The sequence below is a fragment of the Poecilia reticulata genome, linkage group LG17 (genome assembly GCF_000633615.1).
Source record: "Poecilia reticulata strain Guanapo linkage group LG17, Guppy_female_1.0+MT, whole genome shotgun sequence".
Lineage (NCBI taxonomy): Eukaryota > Metazoa > Chordata > Actinopteri > Cyprinodontiformes > Poeciliidae > Poecilia > Poecilia reticulata.
Genome location: NC_024347.1, coordinates 10,113,069 through 10,135,906, shown reverse-complemented (window position 1 = coordinate 10,135,906; position 22,838 = coordinate 10,113,069). Strand labels below are relative to the sequence as shown.

The 22,838-nt window shown below is 37.9% G+C and overlaps 1 protein-coding gene and 1 long non-coding RNA gene across 7 annotated transcripts in view; one reads left to right on the top strand and one right to left on the bottom strand.

Moving 5' to 3' along the window:
- LOC103479207 (uncharacterized) overlaps positions 1–21,916 on the top strand; it is a 71,402-nt gene extending 49,486 nt beyond the window's left edge. For 3 of the 6 annotated variants that reach the window (XM_008433507.2, XM_017309993.1, XM_008433508.2), the window contains 4 exons: positions 13,578–13,787; positions 13,889–14,451; positions 14,588–14,679; positions 21,174–21,916. In XM_008433507.2, coding sequence (XP_008431729.1) covers positions 13,578–13,787; positions 13,889–14,451; positions 14,588–14,679; positions 21,174–21,305 — 997 coding nt within the window. In that variant the 3' untranslated portion in view covers positions 21,306–21,916. Of the gene's footprint in view, positions 1–13,577; positions 13,788–13,888; positions 14,452–14,587; positions 14,680–21,165 lie in introns of all 6 variants that reach the window. The other 3 variants (XM_008433510.2, XM_008433511.2, XM_008433512.2) reach the window with 3 other exon arrangements.
- Positions 18,710–21,259, bottom strand: LOC108167093 (uncharacterized). The gene is made up of 2 exons (XR_001777489.1): positions 20,639–21,259; positions 18,710–20,550 (listed from the first exon to the last, which is right to left on the bottom strand). It is a non-coding gene; the product is annotated as an uncharacterized LOC108167093 (long non-coding RNA).
- Positions 21,917–22,838: the final 922 nt, after the last annotated feature.

Sequence of the window (22,838 nt, the reverse complement as noted above, 5' to 3'; positions counted from 1 at the left end):
TAGCCCACTTTGGTTTGTTTTGGAGCGATATGGGGGGATGGTGAACTCTAGATGACCTAAAAAATAATGTTTAATATCTCAGAAACCAAAACTGCACAAACRAAAATTTTAACGGCACAAACCTGCACAAACGGAGCACTAACCATTCAGACTATTTGCTGGATTTTTTGACGTGGGTGAGGTGTCAGCTTCACACAGCTGTTGTGGAGCGGTGAGAATGATTTATCTTTGTGAACGAACAGTGTTTAAAGCAGAAAGTACGGCGGTGTTTACATCTTAATGCGCTGCCTAGCATGTGGCTCTGTGTCTGTCTTTCCTGTAAAGTTTATGTCTGTGGTCCCGGTTGGCCGGAGAGTTTGTGGATAACGAGCAGCGCTAACCTCATCATGCAGGTTCAGCCGGTGAGGAGCTTTCGCGCTCTCCTCGGAGACACGCATCACGCTGATTTTATATTATTTTATTATTATTATTAATAGTATTTTTCCGGTTACACAATGCATCAAACCATATCAAATGCGTTGTCTACTTAGAGTTAATACGCGCAGCCGCACGGAGATCTGAGAAACTTGTCCCATAAGCTCGACCAACCAAAATAGTTTCTGTGACGCATATTAAAAACTCAACAGACACCAAATGGAAGAGCTACTCAAGCCACATTAGCAGGTTTGAATTAAATCTCCCGTTTGTTGCGCATCTCTGCCGGCCCTGCAGATTACCTTATCATGCAGGGCCGGTCCAAGGCTGTATGAGGTCTGGAGCAGAATCTGACTTAGGGGCCCCTTTTGTTGCTAAAAAAATATCAGCACCTCTAACAGCACTGTTTTAAATTTAGTGAAATATGGGAGAAGGGAGTAGTTTAATTGGCCAGCCTAAAAAGCAATAAGTTATTATCGCAGTTTACTAATTTGTATTTGTAAATTTAAAGATTAAACTCACAACATCAGATTGTTGCTATGGTAACAAAACAATCTAACTATGAATATTGTTCTTTGAAGTTTTACTAAGTAAATTTTACAGCTCCTTAAAATCTTGTATATAAAATGTTAAACAATTTAAAATAATTTAATTTATGCCTAAACATCCATCCATCCATCCATTTTCTTGCACCCTTTTTCCCTCAGTGGGGTCGGGAGGGGTGCTGGTGCCCATCTCCAGCCAACGTTTCGGGCGAGAGGCGGGGTCACCCTGGACAGGTCGCCAGTCTGTCGCAGGGCAACACAGAGACACACAGGACACACAACCATGCACACACACACTCACACCTAGGGACGATTTGGAGAAGCCAATTAACCTGACAGTCATGTTTTTGGACTGTGGGAGGAAACCGGAGTACCCGGAGAAAACCCACACACGCACAGGGAGAACATGCAAACTCCATGCAGAAAGACCCCAGGCCGGGAATCGAACCCAGAACCTTCTTGCTGCAAGGCAACAGCTCTTTATGCCTAAACAATTGAATAAAATTTAACAGCATTGATAATCTCAATGAACGAGTGATACATTTATGTATCTGTGGTCTGTTTTAAATTATTAGCATTTATGGGGCCCCTCTATGGAGAGCCATTTCAGCCAAAATTAAATAAATAAATAAATGGGTGAAATGAATAAAAAAATGAGTAAAATAAATCAAAAAATGAAGAAAAAGAGTGAAATAAATAAAAAATGTGGTTAAATAAATAATTTAGCTTTTTCATTAACCCAATTTTTCATTTATTTATTTTTCATATTATCAATTTCTCAATTTCCTTTTTTTCATTAATCTATTTTTCATTTACCCATTTTTCATTAATCTATTTTTCATTTAACCATTTTTTAATTTAGCTTTTTCATTAACCCAATTTTTCATTTATTTATTTTTCATATTATCAATTTCTCAATTTCCTCAATTTCCGCTTAACCACTAATGCACCAGTCAACCGGGACCACATACACAGCGTAGACACAGTGCCGTGTGAGTTGCAAATGCACACCCCACACATAAATTCCTTCTTCACAAAGATAAATCTTTCTCACAGCTCGCTCAACACGTATCTCTGAAAGCTCAACTACAGGTCATAGAGCTGCACAAGTAGAGCTAATACTTAAACTTGACTCCTACCTTGATGAAAAACTCTGGAAAGAAAAACAAGTCCTCACAGGGGATTGATGTAAATACAGATCGTACAGATCAGTGTCCAGTGCGTCCAGTTTGAGTGAAAGGAGGTGCTCGCGTCCACGCTGGGGTCAACTTTAGACATCAAGCAAGTCCTCACAGGGGATTGATGCATGCAAGGCAATGCGCAGAGGCACCAGGAGTGCATTACTATAAACCCAACTTTTAGGAATCATTCTGCTCCACACTCAACGCAACAGACGCTTGCAATCCGACTTATTTGAAAAGTGAAGCAATTTTTTTTATTTATTTTTTTTTAGATTTTTTTATTTTATTTATTGATTAGGGTTAGGGTAAGGATTAGCGGTTGACAGGCTGCCAGGCTTATAATACACTGGGGGAAACCCTGAAATAGAAAAAAAGCCTTATGCTACATTGTGAAAAATAAAAAGACTAATGAAACTAAAATGTCCATCTTAAAAGAAACTTTGGGGAATTCTGGTTTGAATGTCACCGTGATGGTCACTCTGTCAACGGGCTCATGAGAGAACCTAAGAAATTGAAAACCCAGCCCTATTAAAATGACGAAAAACATATCCATAAAGGTGAATAAGAACTGGGGTGAGTGAAATACTTCAAAACCAATGCTTTGTAGGGCCAAAAAGTGGACGTTTAAAACCAAGAAAATATTGCTAACATTTCAGCTAATGCTTACCACTATTCATCTTGAACCTCTGCTTTAAAGAATTACGGCTGCATTTTTTTCACTTGAGCTAAGCAACCAACAGTGGAAATATGGCGGAATGGGAAACGGTATTGCAGTGATTAAGAGGCTTCCGACCAGTGACGTGCGGTGAGGTTCTTTGCTGGTGAGGCACTGACTTACGACTTATATAAAGACCATGTATGTTATTGGATGTATGGAAATTTCGTGCAGGCATGCAACACCTGGGGGGCAAAAAGACTAATCTTTTACATGTCATCCATAGCCGTGTTAACTCAGTGAAACTTAGAAATGTAGCTATTCATTTCGTGCTATGATCCACAGCAAAGGGAAAGAGAAGTATCCGCCAAACTACACGCAGACTTGTTGCCATAGCAACTGACAACAATGCCACTTCATGGTTTAGGATTTAACACCAAAAAACATTCAAGAACTTTGCACACAGAACAGAACATTCAGTCTGTTATTGTAGTACGTTTTAGGCTTAATGTTTTATTAAAAAATAATTGCTGTGGTAGATTAGCTACCGCTTCTACTTTACTGAATTATTTAGACATACAAACTGTAGCACAGAAAACGCACATTTCATTAAAAAACTAAATAAAAACATCTTATTGCTGTCTTGCCTTTACTTATCCATGATATCCATGCACCCCTAATTCTGTATAAAAATATCCGTTCATCCAAAGCCAAGTCTATCCTCGGCATGTCTTTTCTACTCCGTTGGAGAATCATCAAACTGTCTCGAATCAAAACTTTAAGCTCCGGTGTTGGTCTTCCTTTAGTTATTATCTCTTGCTTCAATTGAAAATCCACTTTAGAAAACTGTTTAAGTGTAGAAATGTAGTCTTTCATGTTGACGTCGGAAGAGAGAAGGAAACAAATATATTGCTGTACTTTACTTATTTACTGTGTGGCTAGTTCCATGGCTAGCTCGCTGTGTCTTATTCTGTGGTTGTGGAGTCACAGTATCTAGGATCATGAGCGGCCCCAGCGGTGAGGCAAGAAAACTGCCTGCCTCACCTCGAGTCTGTTCTCTGCCGTTTCTGATCGCTCCTCCACACACAAAACACGATACACACACAGTTGGTAACAAAAAAACACTATACATTATATACATAACCTAAATTATGGAAAATCAGTCCATGTTTTTTTAGCCATTTAATTGCCGGCGTACAGCCAGTGCAGTTAGCAAGAGGTTGCGCAATCCCAGGTGAGGCTCAGCTCGCTGCTGCCTCACCGGCTTCACTTCTGAGCATTTGAATGGGAAAATGCGAAAATCCAGCAATTTTAAAGAAAAAAATTTCAGAATTGGTTAAGCTGTGTAAAAAATAGGTACTTTATAATACAAACCCCTGACCGCACGTCACTGCTTCCGACAGGAAAATAATGTGCATTTGGGGAAAATCAAAGAAGAAATTTGAAAGATGAAAACGAGACCAGATGAGGCTGAGGGTCAGATTGAAAAAGCGGAGAGGATTTTAAATACAGAGGATGGTGTCACTGAAATAATAAAGCTACAGATAAAGCTAGAGGATAAACTAATGGATCTAGAGACACGTACACGAAGAGAGAACATACGCATTTATGGCGTACCTGAGGCAGTAGAACGGGACTTTACATCAATGAGTGACTTTGTGGAGAAGTTGTTCCTTGAGGGTGTGGCGGTGGCCAAGACGAGCTTGACATACACATTGAACGGTTGCACTGCTCTCTAGGCCCTGAACCCCCAAGCGATGCTCGGCTCCACCGCGATATATAAATGTAAAATTCCTCAGTTTTAAAACCAAAGAACTCCTGCTTCACAAGGTATAGCAGAAAAGAAGATTTACCTCAAAGGGCCAACAAGTGAGTTTGAATCATAACTATCCCCCTCTGAGTTTGAAAAAAACAAATAAATAAATAAATAAATAAGGACATAGGCTTAGGTCAAATTTTAATCGAGTTTGATGGATTAAAATGCCCCACCCAAATAAATAATCAAGCCTTATCGCATCGGTCATCTGTTGTAATGAGCTCATATAAAAGCTTTATCGTATGGAAAGTGTTTTTATTGTATAATTTGACCCTAATCACACATAGTATATGGAAATTTGACGTCAGTACATCATGGATTGGAGAAAACTGATTGAAAAGTGTATTATCATTGTATTAAATCCTTATCATTCATTTCCAGATTGAATCGTGCCCCTTTTATAACTTAAATTAAAGTCTTATCTTAATAAAACATGCAGGAATTATCCCCGCTTGGATAAACAAAGAGGGTAGGGGGGAACCTACTAGAACCTTCCAAATTCTGGAAGGTTCCTCGCCTTAAATTACGCAAGCTGGCTGATGTAACTTGTGCTCTGAATTACATCAATTGGGCCTCTTTTATAATTTAAATTAAAGTATTATCTTAACCCTGTCACACATAGTGGTCACTACAGTGCACAGCTATCTAAAAGCCATTTTCTTGTGTTTTGTTCATTTTAATCAGAAGAAGAAAAATAATTTAAATCTTTTGACTCGTTTTATTCTCTCTTCTGCCCGGATTTCTTGATGCCTTCACCGTATCAGCTGAACCATAAAGACAAAGACAAACATTTTCCCAAGTCCAAACATAAACAACATTTATTAGACGAACAACTAATGAAACTGACAAAACTCAATAAAATTACAGACCAGCATCCAATTCAATATTTACCTGAATCCACAGACATCCACACACCAAACAATCTTATGGGGAACCATTTCACCGACGAACCATTCCCCGGAGACAGCATCACGGGTAATCCCGGAGCGATCTGAAGTTAAGGTTCCAGGTCCTATACTTTTAAAGGGAGGGCGTGTTTCCTGTCTCTGCTGTATTCAAATTAGGGGAGTGTCCTTAAACTAAGTTCATTTAAATCTAGTTGACTATGTTCCAGTAAAAAACTTTTTAAGATCAAAGAAGTGTTATTTTCTTTTGAATGGAGACAAATGTCTTTTATGACACTGTCCCGAGAGGAAGCTCTACTCTGTTGATAGGACCAGATTGTTTTACACCAGCTGTTAAATCTTATCTAAGTGGTCAAAAGGTTAAACTCACACACAGAGCCACGACCCCCTGTGAATGCCTGCTCAGTCCACAGAGAGACTAGCTGTGTTCTAAATTATAGAGAACTACAAGCTAAGTTATTTTAATTCAATTTAGTGTAATATGTTTCAATAGAACTATCCTACTTAAGAGATTACGCTAATTGAACCATGGATATAATTTGGAGTGAATTTTCTTATTTAAAACACCATTAAGTTTATCTAATATTGAACATATGGTTAAGTTTTTACAACTAGCATATTTTACATTTATTTTCTTAACAGTTTCTTGTGGATTTTTATGTTATAAATTCACACAGACCACTGAAGTGGACACCAATGCATCAGGCAAAACACAGCCAACTGCTGTCCATCTATTGCAAATATAATAATTTTTTTGTTAAATCCAATATGGCGGACAGACGGAAGCATATCAGACTAACTCGGGAATATCCAGTCCCCTCTCCTAGTGTGGAAAACTCTCGCAGGTAAAAAATATATTGTGACATCAAGAAACGGAGCGACCTGAAGTTAAGGTTCAGATCACTCTGACATTTTACAAAGATAAAATGTCATATCTTTTTTCGATCTACACTCCAGGATTGAGTCAGTTAGATTAAAATCCTTCCCTGAATGTTGTATTTATTTCAATTCCTGCCAGTTCACATACCCTCAAAACAATTAGTAGAATGGGATAAGTTGAGGTCAAAATACATTTGTAAAGGGAAAAAAGTCAGAGTCAAATACAAAACACTACAATTAAAGAAAGAAAAAGGATGTTGCCGGCTTCCTTGTTTACAAGAATATTATTGTGCAGCTCAGTTGAGACAGCTTGTGCTGTTCGGATTACACTGAAGGATGGAAAGATGTGGAAGGGGAAACAATCAAAACAATACTGATTAAAGCCATAAAAGCCAACACAAAATTGCAGAGCAAAATTCATTTGGCAGATGAACCAATATCACAAGTAATGATATTTGCCTGGAACAAAGCAAAAGTTTTAAGATGGTGCGCATACGATTCAGATTTCATCCCAAATATGATGATAGATTCAAGAAGTGGATTTCTAGTTACTATTCTTTTGTCCATAAGGGGCCGTTCCAATGTTTTGAGACCTTGAAAAGAAAATATGATTAATGCGCAGATGACTTTTTCAGATATCTACAGGTCAGAAATGATTTTAATCAGGATCTAAAAGTACATTTACATAATTTGAGATTTGTGGAAACATATTATTAACTAAATCAAAAGCAGGGAAAATAATTTACAGGTTGTACAATGCCATCCTGGGTTGTAAGAAGGACAGCACTGTTTATGTTAAAGTGAAGTGGGAAAAAGAAGGCAGCCTGACGATTCCAGAGGAAAATTGAAACCAAATCTGTAAGATACCATGGACAACAAGATCGAAGGTTTTGCGTGAATTTTGCTTGTAAAGTATTATAAGATTTTTCATAAGCCCAGAGCAGAAACGACATCAGGGAGAGGGGACACCTGCTGGAGATGTGACAGTCCATATTTTCTGGGACTGTCAGAGAAAATATATCCAGCGATATTGGTCTCAAATCCATGAGCATTTACAGAACATTATCACATTTGATTTTCGTTTTGCCTTTGAATGCAATTTTTTTATGTAACATACCGATGGACAAACTGAATTAAAATGATAAAAAAAAATTTGTACATTTTATTGGCGGGGACCAAAAAGGTCCTCACAAGAAAATGGCTTAAACGGGAACGTCCAACAACTGAAGCTCCCGAGATTACATAAATAATATAATTAATGTAGTCTCCAAATACATAAATTATTTGGAGATTTATGTATTGGAGAGACTGTCTTTTTCTGTCAATGTGCAGAGGGACACTTTTTATAAAATATGGTCCAAGTGGACAGAATATGTTAAACCTGTTATGTCTGATTTTTTTGTAGACTTTGCTGTCATTCAGATTGATGTTTTGATTTGTAATGTCATGTCAATAATTGGATGGTATTCAGGCTACGCTGCCACCCCCATTTAAGTTCCGGTTGGCTTTGATTAGTTGGTACTACGCAGCTTGATGTTTGCAAAACTTTAGTTAATGGTTTGAACAAATAATTTGACACCAATTCAAATGATTTGAGTTGGTGTCAAAATAATTTGACACCAATTGCACCCGTTTACCTTAAACAGGTGCAATTACGTAATACATGTGGCAAATACAAACAAATAACTAACCGGTATGTCATGTTCAAATATTTCTTTAGGCGATAAAGAAAAAAACCCATAAAAATCATACAATAATTCTGGAGTTTTTTATTCCGAAAAAAACAAAACTAACAAAAAAACATTTGTACCTGCTAAAAATTACAGACCTTTCTATTCTTCAGAAGTGAGAAAACTTTTTAAAAAAGAAGAAAAAAAAAACTTTGTGGTGTATCAAATATGTTGTCATGATTGAAGGTATCTAACCCACATGCAGAATCAGACCCGGAAACTACTGGTGAGTTACTATTTTTATTAGAAAAGAACAATAAAAGGTTCTGCAGGTGATCCGTGGGTCTAGGTCCGAGTCACGCCTGGAAGCGGAGAGAACAGGTTAATGGTCTGGCCAGAGGAGGGTAAAGAGCGATGGGTAACCGGGGTTTTAGGCTTACGTCTTCTTGAAAGGCTTTCCGACGGGGAGTGGGCAACGAGCAGTGGGCTGGAGCGGGCAGGCAGGTGAGGCTCTGAGAGCTGCAGGCAGAGTCGCCGATGGAAACTGACCAGATCCTGAAAATGAAAGAACAGAGAGCTAGTGAGGAGGGTTGACAACAGGCAGAGGTTTCCTCGAGAAAATCACAAAATGCTGGCGTTTCTGTAGAAGGCTTTGACGAGCTAGAGACTACCGTGGAGGGATAATCATCCGGCAGAGAGGAGAGGTCCGATGGCTCCTTAAATCCTCTCTTGACTGATGACCCAACAAGCTTCAGGCGTGCAGCTCCACTCCAGACCACTCCCCAACGGGGAGCCGAAGGGGAGAGAGACCTTTCTTAAAGAAAAGCCCAGAACTTGACATATGTATGTTCCACACTGGGTATACCAAATATCAGTGTTGTAGTACTCGAGATCGGTCTTGGTCTCGAGACCGTTATTTGATGGTCTCAGTCTCGTCTCGGACTTGACCGCATTTGGTCTCGGTCTTGTCTCGGCCTCGGGCGCTGAGGACTCAGCATTTTATTTCAAGACCAGTCGAGACGTAACTGTGAAAATATCACTGAACATGCAGCATACTATCCAGTTTATTTGTTAACATCTTTGTTTTCACTGGATGCAAAACGCACTGATTAAAATCCAAGCAATTACGTGTTTATGTTACTCCCATCTCTACCCCCCCCTCACCTTTCACTTGCACGCGGCGCTCCAAGACATACGCAGTGGTTTTCTCTCAGCAGCAGAAGATCTAATAGTCAGTAAAAGAATAGCTATGCATTAATCATCAGAAATCCGATGGCCACAGCTAACTCAGCAGCGCTTTGCTTTCACAGACAGTTTGGACTACGTCTAACTTTTTTCGTCACTTAGAAAAGTATCTCAAAGAAAGGTAAGCTCCGTTGTCGTGATGTTAGCAAAGCTAGCTGTATAGAGACACATAAGCATTGTGATGAAAAAAAGTTGTCATTCACTGCGCTGAATTGTGCGGAGGTGTTGACTGACTTGTCGCACATATGAGACAACGCTGTGTCCAAAAGTCTGCAATGTAGTGATGCGACATTGAGGAGCAGTATGATTCTTCTGCACGGGTCTTTACATATTAGATAGGACTGGAGTGTCACTGAGAGTCGTTGTTCTATCAGATTACCATACGCTGTCAGAATAGCATACATCAGAGGTTCCCAAACTGTGGCGCCATGCCATTGCAAGAGGGGCGCGGGAAGCCGTTTGGATGAAAAAGAAAAACAAAAAAACATGAATGCTGTGTGCGCTGGGTTTTTACCTTAGAATGGCCAAGTCTCTGTTATCCCTCCGTCAATTTGATACAGTAGGGGCTTCCACACTTCCCATATCTGTGTCCTCTGTCACTTTTATCAGCAGTTAAAAGTGTTTAATCTCTTAACATGTGGCAATCTGTTTTTCCGAGCCGCCTTTAAACGCAACATGAGCGTTACGACGCTGGGATTACACCTGTGCGGCAGCGAAGGACACGTGCTGCTGTGCGGAGCTGCACAGGTGTGTTAGAGTCATGGCAGCAAACCAGCAAAACGCAAAGAACTTTTCACCGTTTTCCCCTAAACTAACAGACTGTTTAGTAAAGCTGTTTGATGCAGGTAAAGTTAGCTAAAAGATGACTAGCATTAAGGAAGAATTTTTATACAATTAAATGTACCCAAAAATCTGTCTCTGATTCTTCCTGTTGATCCTGGGTTCTCTCGCGTGGCCACGTGTGGGGACAGAAACACAACAATGCCTGTTGACGTCACAGAATTACAGAATTTAATCCAATCAGAAGAAAGTATAAGATAGAACAGGAAACTGGAGAAACACAGATACAAACATTGTTACCTGAGACAAGAAGACAGAGAAATATCAAGGACGTCCTTGGAGAAAGAGCTGGTGMAGAAGTAAAATAAATCAGCTTTTTCTGAATTGTTTCCCTTGTGCACAAACTTTTATACCTGTAGGTGTGTTTTCCTCTTAATGTATTCAAATAAGGCGTATCTCTAGTTGACCAATTGGAAGGCATCTCTGGCCCTTTTTGAATTTAGAAAGTCCCTGCAATTTGTTCACAAGATCAAACACCTTTTGGTGTTATATACATAAGGTAGAAGCAGACTCTCCGAATTCTTGGTGGTTTATGGCTTTCACAGATCAGTGTGAAAAGCTAGAACTTCCTACTGATTGCTTCCAGACAGACAAAGAGCAGATCAGAGATGTTGGCAAACAATCTGCTTTAACTACAGTATAATAAAGATCAATAGGTCAGAATATGTTATAAATTTTAAAACTATATTAGGGTATTTCAATCAAGTTATAATAAATTCTAAAACTAACTTATTTTAAATGTATTTTCTTAACACTGTCCGGCCTCCTGCGACTCTACAGCCATCTGGGCAAAGAGAAACAGATGCAGAAACCTCACAGGTAGCTGTGAAATTCTGGTTTCTCTTCTGCTCTGCCAGGAACAAACCTTTAATACTGTATTTTAATTCAATGAAAAGTTATCTCCAAAAACCCAATTTTGTTCTTCTGCACTCAGCATCTCCAAAGTTTAGTCCTGATATCAAACAAAAGCAATAGACAATATTAACAGAAAATAATGAAGTACAATTCCTGTTTCTAATTAGGAATTAGAAACAAATAAGAATTAAGACATTCATTCACCATAAATCTAAATATTTTCTAATACTAAACAAAACATTTTCATTTGATTCTAATATAGTCAAAAATAATATCATTTCAAATACATTAATCATTGACTAAATTAATTCTAAAACAAGATAATAAAATTTTTAGTCAAAACATGTTATTAATAACTAAGAAAAGTATCTTACAAATTAAATGTTAGTGATTTAGAACATTTTATGTTATATTCAGTTTTTTGCACCATGTCAGATGTTAGTTTGGAAGACTTCTCATCCTGGTTACGTGAACCAACCAAAGTTCCATTTGTCACAGTAATTCAAGTGATACTGTCCTCCACCTTCCTGCATATGTTAATTTATGACCTGCTGTCTTTAATGATAAGACCCCAGGGGTCTGAGCCGAAGCTCTCCTGCAGATCTCTATTCAAACCTGTTCAAAATTAAGAAATTTGTTCTAAAAGGTTTAAACTGTGTTAAACACTAAAAATAGCCATTTTTCCTCAACACTAGCTAGCTAATATCAGTATCATATCATATCAATATCCTTTAGCGTTTACTTAGTTATGATCCATTTTAGAAATATTTTTCCTCTATTTCAGAAGTTAATGATGAATATCATATTCAGTAAGGTAAAATAATGAACATAACCATTGGGCTGAATAAAGGTCTGTTACAAGTCAATTTCTGTTGGATTAACATACCTCTAACATACAGCTATATTGCAAAAAGAAAGTCCATCAAACATTATTTGGAAATGTTTCATGGAAAATGAATATATATTTTTAAGTGATTATGAACCTACCAGGACAAATAATAAAACCTGAAAAACTAAAGAATCATACTCAGGGACGGCCCAAGCCTCCATGGGACCCCAAGCGAAATTTTGTTTTGGGGCCCTCTAGTTCTGCTAACAATGTGGACTGGTTGCAATCAGCAATCCAATCATTAGATCATTCACACACCTGCTATAAACTTATTGCATCTCTGGAAATGCTGTTTACATTGTACACATGTATAATATAGGATACATTTATTGGCCAACTGATTTGTCGACCAGTTGATTTCTGGGTGCCAATTTCCTTAATTTTGGGGGATCGTGATCTGCTGATACTTACATGTGAAGCTGATCTTATCCCCTAATCTTATCTTCATCAGCAAAGGTTTAAAAATCAGCCTCGGTCCTCTTCTGCTCTACAGTAAGAGGTTTGACTGACAGACTGGCCCTCCGGGTCAGGTCTGCACATTTGCAGTTAATAATATTCACCCCACTGTTGCCAACTAAGTGACTTTCTTGCTATATTTAGTGACATTTCAGACAAAAAATTATAATATCAGCCAAAATCAAAATTGGCAGGCCAGGCTTTTTAAAGATTGGTAGCCAGGGATCGGCCAGAAAACTGCAATCAGTGCAGCCTTACTTAAGATGGAATACATACACACATATTTATGACATTCTTTGATTAAATAAATTTCTCTTAAGCGTAACTCCTCTAGCTAAAAATTTAATTTATACCTGGTGTGTCTTTTTTCCCCCCGGAGAATGTGCATTGGTACTGGACTGATTCTGAGCCTTCAAATGATTTTAACAGAAGTTTCACATAACTTAGAAGTTGATGTAAAAATAATGTTTGTTTTAGCCACAAAATGATTATGCTCAGCAGCAAACAACATATCCCCAACTACAGCATAGCTCATCGATGTAGCAGCTATGTAGCCTGACCTAAAAATATTTTGCTAGACAATGTCAAACTTTGAGAAGTTTTAATTATTATCAAACGTTATCAAACACACCATTTTGAAGCCAAAAATACCTCAAAAATATACAGAGCCAAGCAGGAGAATCAACTCATTTACATTTAAAACTCAGTTTCACACAAACACAAAGACCCTAGCATTTTGTTTGACTGTTGAACTGGACCGTTCAAGGTAATTTTCTATTAGCAGCTTCACAAATCTTTAACATTACATGCCCAAGGAACATTAAAACAAACCTTTATTGTGGCTTTTTCTATTCTCTCTCTTTCTTTTTCTATCTTTCTTTCTAGTATGGCCCTCTCTTCAATTATGAAGAATATAGCACGACTGACCAATCCATCCAACCAGGCAAATTGAATTAGTTTAAACATGATAAGTTTAAAGCCTTAAGATTTTAGCTTAGTTTTTATTTTCAGATTAACCTTTTGTGTTCTTGTTTTAGTTAATATTCCCATTATAAACCAGGAGTGGATCAGATCATTTGTCTTTGTGTTGTTAGAAATTAAACCTGCCTTCCTTATTTCACAACTGGATGAGTTATCTCGCTGGCATCAAGATATGAAATATTTGTCGTTTTTAGTATGGCTAATCTCTTCGTAACCTCAGTGGGATTTCCTCTTGTCCTGTACAAGGGAAATTCAACCCCCCATGTCCAAAGAACCTTCTCTGTCCTTCACCCTGTCCCCCGGTTCTGAGGACTCAGTCTTGGATGACTCTTCGTTTCGCAGCGCTCTGGAGGAAACGGAAAATTCTGTGGAGAGGGAGATCCAACTGACATTAGAAAGAGAAGAACAGCACCGAAGGGAGAGGGGAATGATTGCTCAGGACCTGACGGTACCCAGGTAAGATACCGTAAATAAAATAGGTTAAGATTGTATGGGCTCATCAAGCCTGTGCATTGACTGTTCAGATTTCTCATTTTTGTTCTTTTTTCTGCGTTCAGTCTATACACCCTAAGAACAGAAGGCTCTATGCCCAGACCTCCAGTCTTCCAAACCCCTCCTCTGTCCATCTCTCCATCCCCCTCCTGCTCCTCCTCTCTCCCCCGATCAATGTATCATGAAATGACAGCCAAAAACGTCATCATTCTTGAACCCGACTCCTCTGGCTCCAGCTCCAGGAACTACCTGCTCTCCTCTGCCATCAGTGGCCTCTCAGATTGGTCTCCCAGTCTTGATGTGGCACCCTCAGAAAACGTCATTGTGGTGGAGACCTCCAATTTGATCATTCGCAGTGTTTCTGAATTTTGCCTGAGCACTGGCCCTCCGCCTGTAGAGACACAAGAGAGTACTTTCTCTTCTAATCCATTCTTCAAGTTGCGTTCCATCAGCAGTCATTCTCTAGTGGAGCAAGAGATCAAGATGGTGAGGCAGAGAGAAAAGGAGTGGAGGAGACAAAGGGAGGAACTGTGGCTAAGAAAACAAGAGGAAGCGTGGAGGACAGGAAGAGAGAGGTATGACACTGTCCTGGTGTCACCAAGCCTAAAAGAAAACATCACTTTCAGTGGTATGTAGTGTCTATGTAAAATATATGTATGAAGCAACAGTTTCTTTCTATAATGTAGAACCCACATATTGTTTTTAGATATATTTGTTGTTTTTCTTTATTCTTATTTGTATCCTAATCTAATTACTGATTCTAGTGCCAGTGGTTCCAGACAGATCTGTTTCCTCCCCATCATCGCCTTCCAGACCTCGGAAAATGGAACGCTCTAGTTTGTCTTGTGACCACAAGGTTGGCAGACACGCACACACATGCAAACATAAACGTTAGAGCTTGTATTTATGCTGACTCAACATAGAAGTAAAAAGTAAAACAAAAAATATTTAATGTACATCTGTTTATAAGTCTGATGATTCAAGATATACAATCTGATCACTACTCTCCAGGGCCGTGTAGAGACCTTCGTCTCCAATTCAAAGTTAAAAAGAGGCATATTGAACAAGATCTTATAACATTGTACAACAACATTGCAACAACCCATATTAATCAAAAATCTAATATTTAATTGGATCATACTGCATCGACGTCATCATGTGGGGGCAAATGTAGTCTGTTTCCCTCGATAGGTATACGTTGCTGTTGAGGGGTTTCTGCTGCTGACAGTCCTCACGCTCTGTCAGGAGCTGTTGTTGGCAGCAGTCAGCTGCCAACAACAGCAGTCCGCTGTCTGCTCTGGTCTGTTTTTAAACAGACCATAGGAGAGAAGGCCACTGGTTATGAAGTATGTGGTGAAATAAGCAAATTTGCTGATATTTTACTCAATAAATCCTAATAATATCTGACTGTCAATGACTTGATGCAAGCCCCGCTATTGCGAGGATAATTACAAAAATAAATAAAATTTTTCTAACGTCAACATTAGATGTATGTTTTTATTCACAAACCAGTATATGTTGGAAAAACTATATTTTCTTGCCCATAATCCGATAGTTAGACGGTGCGGTTCTGTCCCCTCATCCTTACCATGGGCCTGGTGTCTTAACCAGCACCACTTTGGGGCACTGATATACGTTATGAATAGTAATCTCCAGGGCTCTCATTCATAAAACATTGTATAGGATCTAAAGTGTACATTTGCCCCAAAACTGAGGTTTGATAGTCTCAGACTTTGACACATTTTATGTGTTAATCTGGAGCCCACATCACGTTGGTTATCTGCCAGGGAGAGGAAGGTGATGGTAAGAAAACTTTGTTGAGATGTTGTGCGGACTTTGATTAAAGATTTAATTAGGTTTGACGACCATAGCATAAATAACACTGCTGTACTGCTTAGGATAAAGTTGATCTGTAATAAACGTTTGACTGTGGAATGAACTTAAATGTCTGAGAGGAATCATGATGCAGTGTGGCTTCAATTCCCCATTTTAGTGTCTGTTTCCCACATTCTCCAAAACTAGTTCCCGTAAAGATTTTTTTATAGATCACAAGCTTTGTGTGGAAAATGACCTATGCCAATGTCAGATCCCATTTCTGTGTAGACATGTTTATAAACGAGACCCCTGATGATTGAGTATGATCAATATTAAAATAAAATGTGACTGTGATGTCACAGCACAACATATCCAGTTCAACATATCCAGTTCTGTTGCAGAAGAACACTGTGGATTTACAACCTTCACCTTAACTATAGAAATTATAGAAAAGTCAGAAATAGCAAACGTACTTGGATGTGGCATGACTTTGTGTTGTGAAAATGTCTTTATGTTTAAAATTGATAATTTATTTACATAACCATTCTCAAATAATCAAACACACTTTACAGGAATCAAGTAAAATTACAGAGCACTTAAGTACAACAAACAAAATAAATTTTAAAAAAGTAACACTTAAATCCATAGCACTGTTTTACCCTTTCTTACCTAGAAGGGTAAAAACAGGACACTATTCATACATCAGAAGCTGTTGATTGTGTTTTGAGAAATGATTTGAATGTGGATAGATGTGTTCAGTCACAAGTGCTTTGGGCAGAAAGTTCCCAAAGGTGGGTGCAGCAAGAGAGAAGGAAAACTATCACGCTTGGTCCAGTGCTTGGTCCTATGTGAAGGAGACATGCGGTTGAACATCAAAAATAATCCTACATCAGTTCATCTGTTTCTTGTGCATTCTGCTCTGCCTTATCAAACCCCCAGTCGGTCGTGGCAGATGGGTGCTTGTACTGAGACAGTGTCTGCTTGATTTTTTTTTTCCTGTTTAAAGGTACTTTTTCCTCTCCACTGTCACATATATTCTTGGTATGAGGGATTGCTGCGAAGTCAATGACAATGCAAATGATTGTCGCTAAGTGCTCGTCCAGGAGGAGTGAATGTTGCAAGTCAATGACTTGATGCAATGATGCAATGTCCTGGATTTTCTTAGCTTCTAAGTTTCTTTCTAAGACTTAGAAATAAACTTTTTTGTCTACTGTGTTCAAGCATCTATCCTTTAATTGAGCATCCTGTTTGATAAATAGGATTAATTGGAATGTATGTGTGATTGAATTGAAATTATATTTTTGTAAAGTGTTTTGAGATGACATTTGTTGTGAATTGATTGTATTTATTTAAATTGAATTGAATTGATTGGCATTAGAGGAGTGGAGGCTGCAGGAAGAAGTGTGACGGTGGAGCATGTTGGTGATGTTTATGGGTAAGATGGCTGGATGTGGTGAGAGACAGGGAGCTTCTGGGTGATGTGGTCATGGAAGCGTGTGTGGGTGAGCAGCAGAATTTTTATGTGCTGGAGTTTATTGAAGACTCCAGCCCATTGAAGACTTGACAATCAAGTGGTTCACCATCAAGTGAATGGTACTTGTTACCATACAGTAACAAGTACTTTGTTACTGTACTTAAGTACAATTTTCGTGTATCTGTACTTAAGTAGATTTAATAATGGATACTTTTTACTTTTACTCCACTACATTTTACAGTAAGTATCTGTACTTTCTACTTCACTACATTTCTACAAAAGTGTCGCGTTACTCGTTACATCCAAGTCGCGTTGAGCTTTTTTCCGTTAAAATGTGAAGTTCAGGGACTTAAGGTGGCGCCGTAAAATCCGAGCAATAACGTGACTTAAGTGTCTGTTGTCACCCATCGCCTCCACCTTTACTCGCACGCGAAGCTCCAAGACATGCGCAGTGGTTTCCTCTGAGCGGGAGGAGATGTCTGTCTAATCGTCAGTAAATATAATAGCCCTGCATAAATTGATATGGCAGCAGGTAAAATCGGCAGCGCTTCGCTTTCACAGACGGTGGGGACTTTGTCCAACTTTTAGCGTCACTTGGAAGGAAAGCTTAAAGAAAGGTAAGCTCCGTGTTAGCTAGCTGTACAGAGACGCATGTTGCAACTGCGATGAAAAAAGTTGTCACTCATGCTGAATTATTGTGTGGAGGTGTTGACTGAGGTGTCGCAAATATGGGACAAGGCTGTGACCAAAGTCTGCATTGATATGACATTTAGGAACGATCCGATTCTTCTGAACGGATCTTTACTGATTAAATTCATTTCAGCTCCAAGTATTTAATATCTAGTTTTTTTTTATGGAAATGTGGATCTTTCAGATCAATTTGAGAAGCAATTTTGATAGGTAAAAGTACTTTTTTTTGTGTAACGTAGTGCGGGGTGCTGGTCTTGACTTGGTCTTGAGTTAGGTGGTCTTGACTACAACTCTGCTACTGGCTCCTTGGTTGCCTGTCCTCTCCCACCCACCTTCTTTCCATCCACTTTCTGTTTTGATTTCTTTAAAAATAAATGCCACTAGTGGCAAAAAAAGTGAAGTTCATGTTATGTTAGGACAGGAGACAAGATGTTTCCATCCCTGAAATTATGACGCATAGAATCACATATATAAGTCTAAACTGTTACAGAGTAAACACAATAAAAACATGCTTTATCTGTGGCATTGTTAATTAAAATGGCAAATTTCTAATGTATTAAAATTAAAAACAATCGGTACACTTAATGATATTAGCGATTAGGTAATCCATTCAGCAAGTACTTTTACTTTTAATACTCAAGTATTTTTAAAAGCCAGTACTTTTTTACTTTTACTTAAGTACAAATGTTAATGTGGTAGTTTTACTTTTACTTAAGTACATTTTAGTGTGTATTTGTACTTTTACTTAAGTACATTTTTTGAGTACTTTCTCCACCACTTGTGGTTATATATATTACTTATTTGAATTTTAGAATGATTGAGTAATAAATCAAAATTAAATCAGAAAAATTATTGGGTTCAACGGCTGGAGGGAGTGGTAAGTTGTAAAAACACACTGACAACAAAATGGCGCAAAACTAGTGAAATTTATTGATATTTACAATATATACAGACAAGTTATTCAAAATTGTTCATGAAATCAAAATATTTTTTCCTTTAACCAAGAAATTTAACCAGTTCAGTTCCGTGATGGAAGTGAGAGAATTGATGAAAAAAGAAAAGGATCCAGTTCAGTTCAGTGCGGTCCAGTCCAGGGTGAAGATGAAGGTTTGTCTGTGGCGTGAATGTCTTCTACAGATGGGAAGGAGGAGGAGATTCGCTGTATGGGTTAGCACACCAGTCTGGTCCATATGGCAACAGACAATCTAGAACTGAACCTGGATCTGGAAACGGGATCCTGGAACGGGAAACTGGCCTGTGTAAAAACAGGCCTGATTGATCAATCTGGGTTTTTTTTCTGTCAAACAAAATCATACATGTACATGTTTTCCTTTTCACTGTAGTGAAATGAGTTTATATAAGAACTCACTCATGCGAGTACTCATTCATTTCCTTTTAACATACAGTGGATAGTGATTTACATTCAAAATATTTTTACTTTAAATGCTTAATCCAGGTGAATAAACACACTCAGATCTGTTTACACTGACCGAGCCCAACAATAGCCAGGAGCTTATGCTAGCATGCTAGCTCGTGATTGATAGAACGTCTTGATCCACAATCATTTATCTGAAGGTTGAGAGGCATATGAGTAACAGACAGCACTATAGACATTTGCTAAAGGCTTACGATCAGCTAGAAGCCTACCTGCAGCAGGCTACTGTAGGAGAGCAGCCTAGATAGGTTGCTCTCCTACAGTGGCAGCTGCCTATTAAGACGCTGATGTAACAGCACCAGGTCACAACCACGCGAGAACAAATACAGAATGGCGTTGTTCTTGTTTGGTTAATTTTTGTGCTAAAGAAAATAAGGAAAAGAGTATTTACTTTTAAGTAAAAATAAATAAAAGTGAATCTAACAAAAATGAAAAAAAAAATATCCTGTTTACATAAGGGATTGGTGACCAATGATGTTGATGTCTGACTTGTCAGTTGAGTTTGAAGAACTTTAAGTGCAACCATAATTTTATCTCAGTAAGACAGCTGGCCAGGATGGAGTGAGATGCAGTGTGAGTGTTTTACACAGACCAACCAGAGAAACGCTGAATGGATTCCAAAAAATATTCTTAATTTATTACAGAATATTACAAAATTCTTACAAAAAAATCCAAAAATTATTCTAAAATTATGAATTGGACCCAACAATCCATAAATTATGGGTCAACATAACAAACTACAACTCTGGTAGTAACACAAAGAACTCAATCACAAAATTGACCAAACAAACAAGACATGAAGGGAACTTAAATAGTGGCTGATCAGACCTCTGACACACAAGGGGGTAATTAAACATACAAAAACTTATACAAATACTGGTTAACACAATACTACATTTTTAAATGAAATAAATACTACTAGAACTGAACTAACTGCCAAAAAGAAGAAATATTAAAGAAATAGTAAAATTAAACTAAAGAAAACCAAATTTCCCCTTCCCCTACCAAACAAATGGAATGACCTGCTGAGGAGGTTTGCCAGCCATTTAAGGACAGCAATCAGCTGGAGCTCTTCAATGCACCACTCCAGCAGCAGCTCCAAAGGAAACTGGTAACTCAAAACAAGAAGAAATTAAGTTACCATTCACATCTCGGTGTGATGGTAGAGACAGCTGTCACATGCAGTTTGATAGATTTGGTGGAGATGTAGAGCTGGACATCGTCGGCATAGCAGTGAATGTGGATGATGGAACTTAGGGCTATCTTTTACAGGACCAAGAGTAGAGGGCCAAACGCCAAACCCTGGGGAACACCTTGGGAGGAGATACAAATATTGATGCCGATGAATTGTTGCCTGTTTGTGAGATATGAATGCAACCAGGAGAGGCTTGCATTTCCTACCTCCTCAGCATGTTAGTGTTCTGCAGAGTCCTTCTAATGCTCCATTATTTGATTCAGGTGTGTTTCTTCGTAGACATATTGAAAAGATGCTGGACACTTGCTCTTGAGGCCTGGAGTTGAAGACCCCTGCACTAGGGTCACATTCATCCATTCCCACTCACAAATACATTGGAGAGGCAGACAACCACATAATCTAACATAAAAAAATAATTATAATCTATTTTTAACAGTCTTCTTCAAACTAACAAGAGTTAATATGATTTATTGTATAACTTGACTCATTATTTGTTATAAGATTTTTCTGTTGGGTAACTGATTTTTTTTCTTCTCTCATTCATTTATTCATTTGTTGCACTGTATTGTGAACTTTCTGATTTGTTAATCAATTGGACTGATTATGTTTATCAGTTTGTTCATGGTTTTTCTCATTTTCTACCTGTTACACCCTCATTCTTTATTCAATCATGCTCCTCCATCCGTCTGTCCGTCCATCCATCCATCCATTAATCCATGGCTTTTTGCTTCAGTGGTTTAGCTGAATTTCCCCCTCCTTCCAGTTCCCCCTTTCCCTGTTTTCAGTTCCACGTCGTCAGAACATCATGACACAGCAGTGGGAGGCCTCGCTCTTAGCCAATCAGAAGAAGGAGTAAGTAGAAAGAGTTTTTAACTGTTGGCTTTTTTAAAGCCATGATGGAATCCTACATTGTTTTTCTTTGTTGCACCCATTAGGGCAAAATAATCTTATCTGCCATCGGCAAATTTTGATTTCAGTATTTGTCAAATGCCAATATTTGTTAAAACCCAATATGAGTAACATGTCTGTTTGTTGCTAAAAAGCACAAGGTCAGAGGAATGTATGGTGGATTCCAGTAAGATTTGTTTCAAAGAATAAGGAAAATGTACTTGTTTTTGCTTTCCCTGAAGACTGTTTAGAAAGTGTTTGTAACATTGTGTTTTACTGGATGATGTATGACATACTGTTCAGTTCTTTTTCTTTTTGACATTCTGGCCTGTTCAGATCTCAAAGATTTCCACCTATTAATCTATTTCCTACCTATTATTTGGTGCCTATGATGCACCAAAAAACATTTAATTTGGCTACTCTTTGGTTATTGCCTAGAAATGTGTAAAAATAAATAAATCACAGCAATTATGTAAACTGTGCAAAATTTCTGCTAATGTGTAGATTTATTAAAACATTAATGTCATTGAAAGAATTTGAAATTGTACCAAGATCATACATGTGGCTTAAAAATAAAATGGTGTTTTAGAACTAAATTTCTGGAGTCATGTATTTCCCTTTATGTTTTTAAAAATTGCTAAAAAAAATAAAGTCACTAACTGAAAAAAAAGTTTAATATATTTACTTATTTTTACATATGGGCTTAAAAGTTTTTTTTAAATTGTCTGACTTTTAAGTTTTTATTTTTTTACTTTATTTAGCAAAAACGTTATACTGATTAGTTCAGAATATGGCATGCCAAACATGAAAAAGAGGGCAGAAAATATAGAAACTTCAAAAAGGTATCCAGATTGCAATCTTCTTCTTAAAAACTGCAACCTGGTTTTGATCAAATATGAACTACATGCTGATAAAGCTTGTGCCAATTTTTCAAGTCACATGACAGGAGAGGTTGGAAAATGTGATATAACAGGTTATTTGGTTGATTAAAAAGTCATCTGTTAAAGCAAACAGTTTGGTCATATACATATTTCAACAATATGCCCAAAGAGTTCATTAACATGCATGAAAAAAACAAAACTCAGAGGGATCAATCTAGAGTGGATCAAACTCTGTACGTCTCTCTCAAAGTTTCCCTTTTTTAGTTTTCAGTGTCAGCATTAGGGAAAGATAGGCTAGATTATTGATTTTACTTATTTGATTATTTCTGCTACTGAATTAAGCTGTACTGACCCTTGCAAAATTGCCTTACTAATAAAATAATTAGCATTAAGAAAATCTAAACGACGTGGACATTCAATTAATGAGTCACCTTAAAGTTCTTTGATGGTCATAAAATAGCTATGAAGTTTGATTTTGGCAGGAAAAAGTGGAAAAATTTTTATAGGTTGCATTTAGCCAAAACAACACCCTTGGGACTCGCCCGAGTCACTAAAACCAACCTGGTTCAGTAACAAGTGCAAGTTGTAATAAAGAGAAAGAGCGACCGTTAACAGGTGTGCTCTGTGAAGCTAGTTG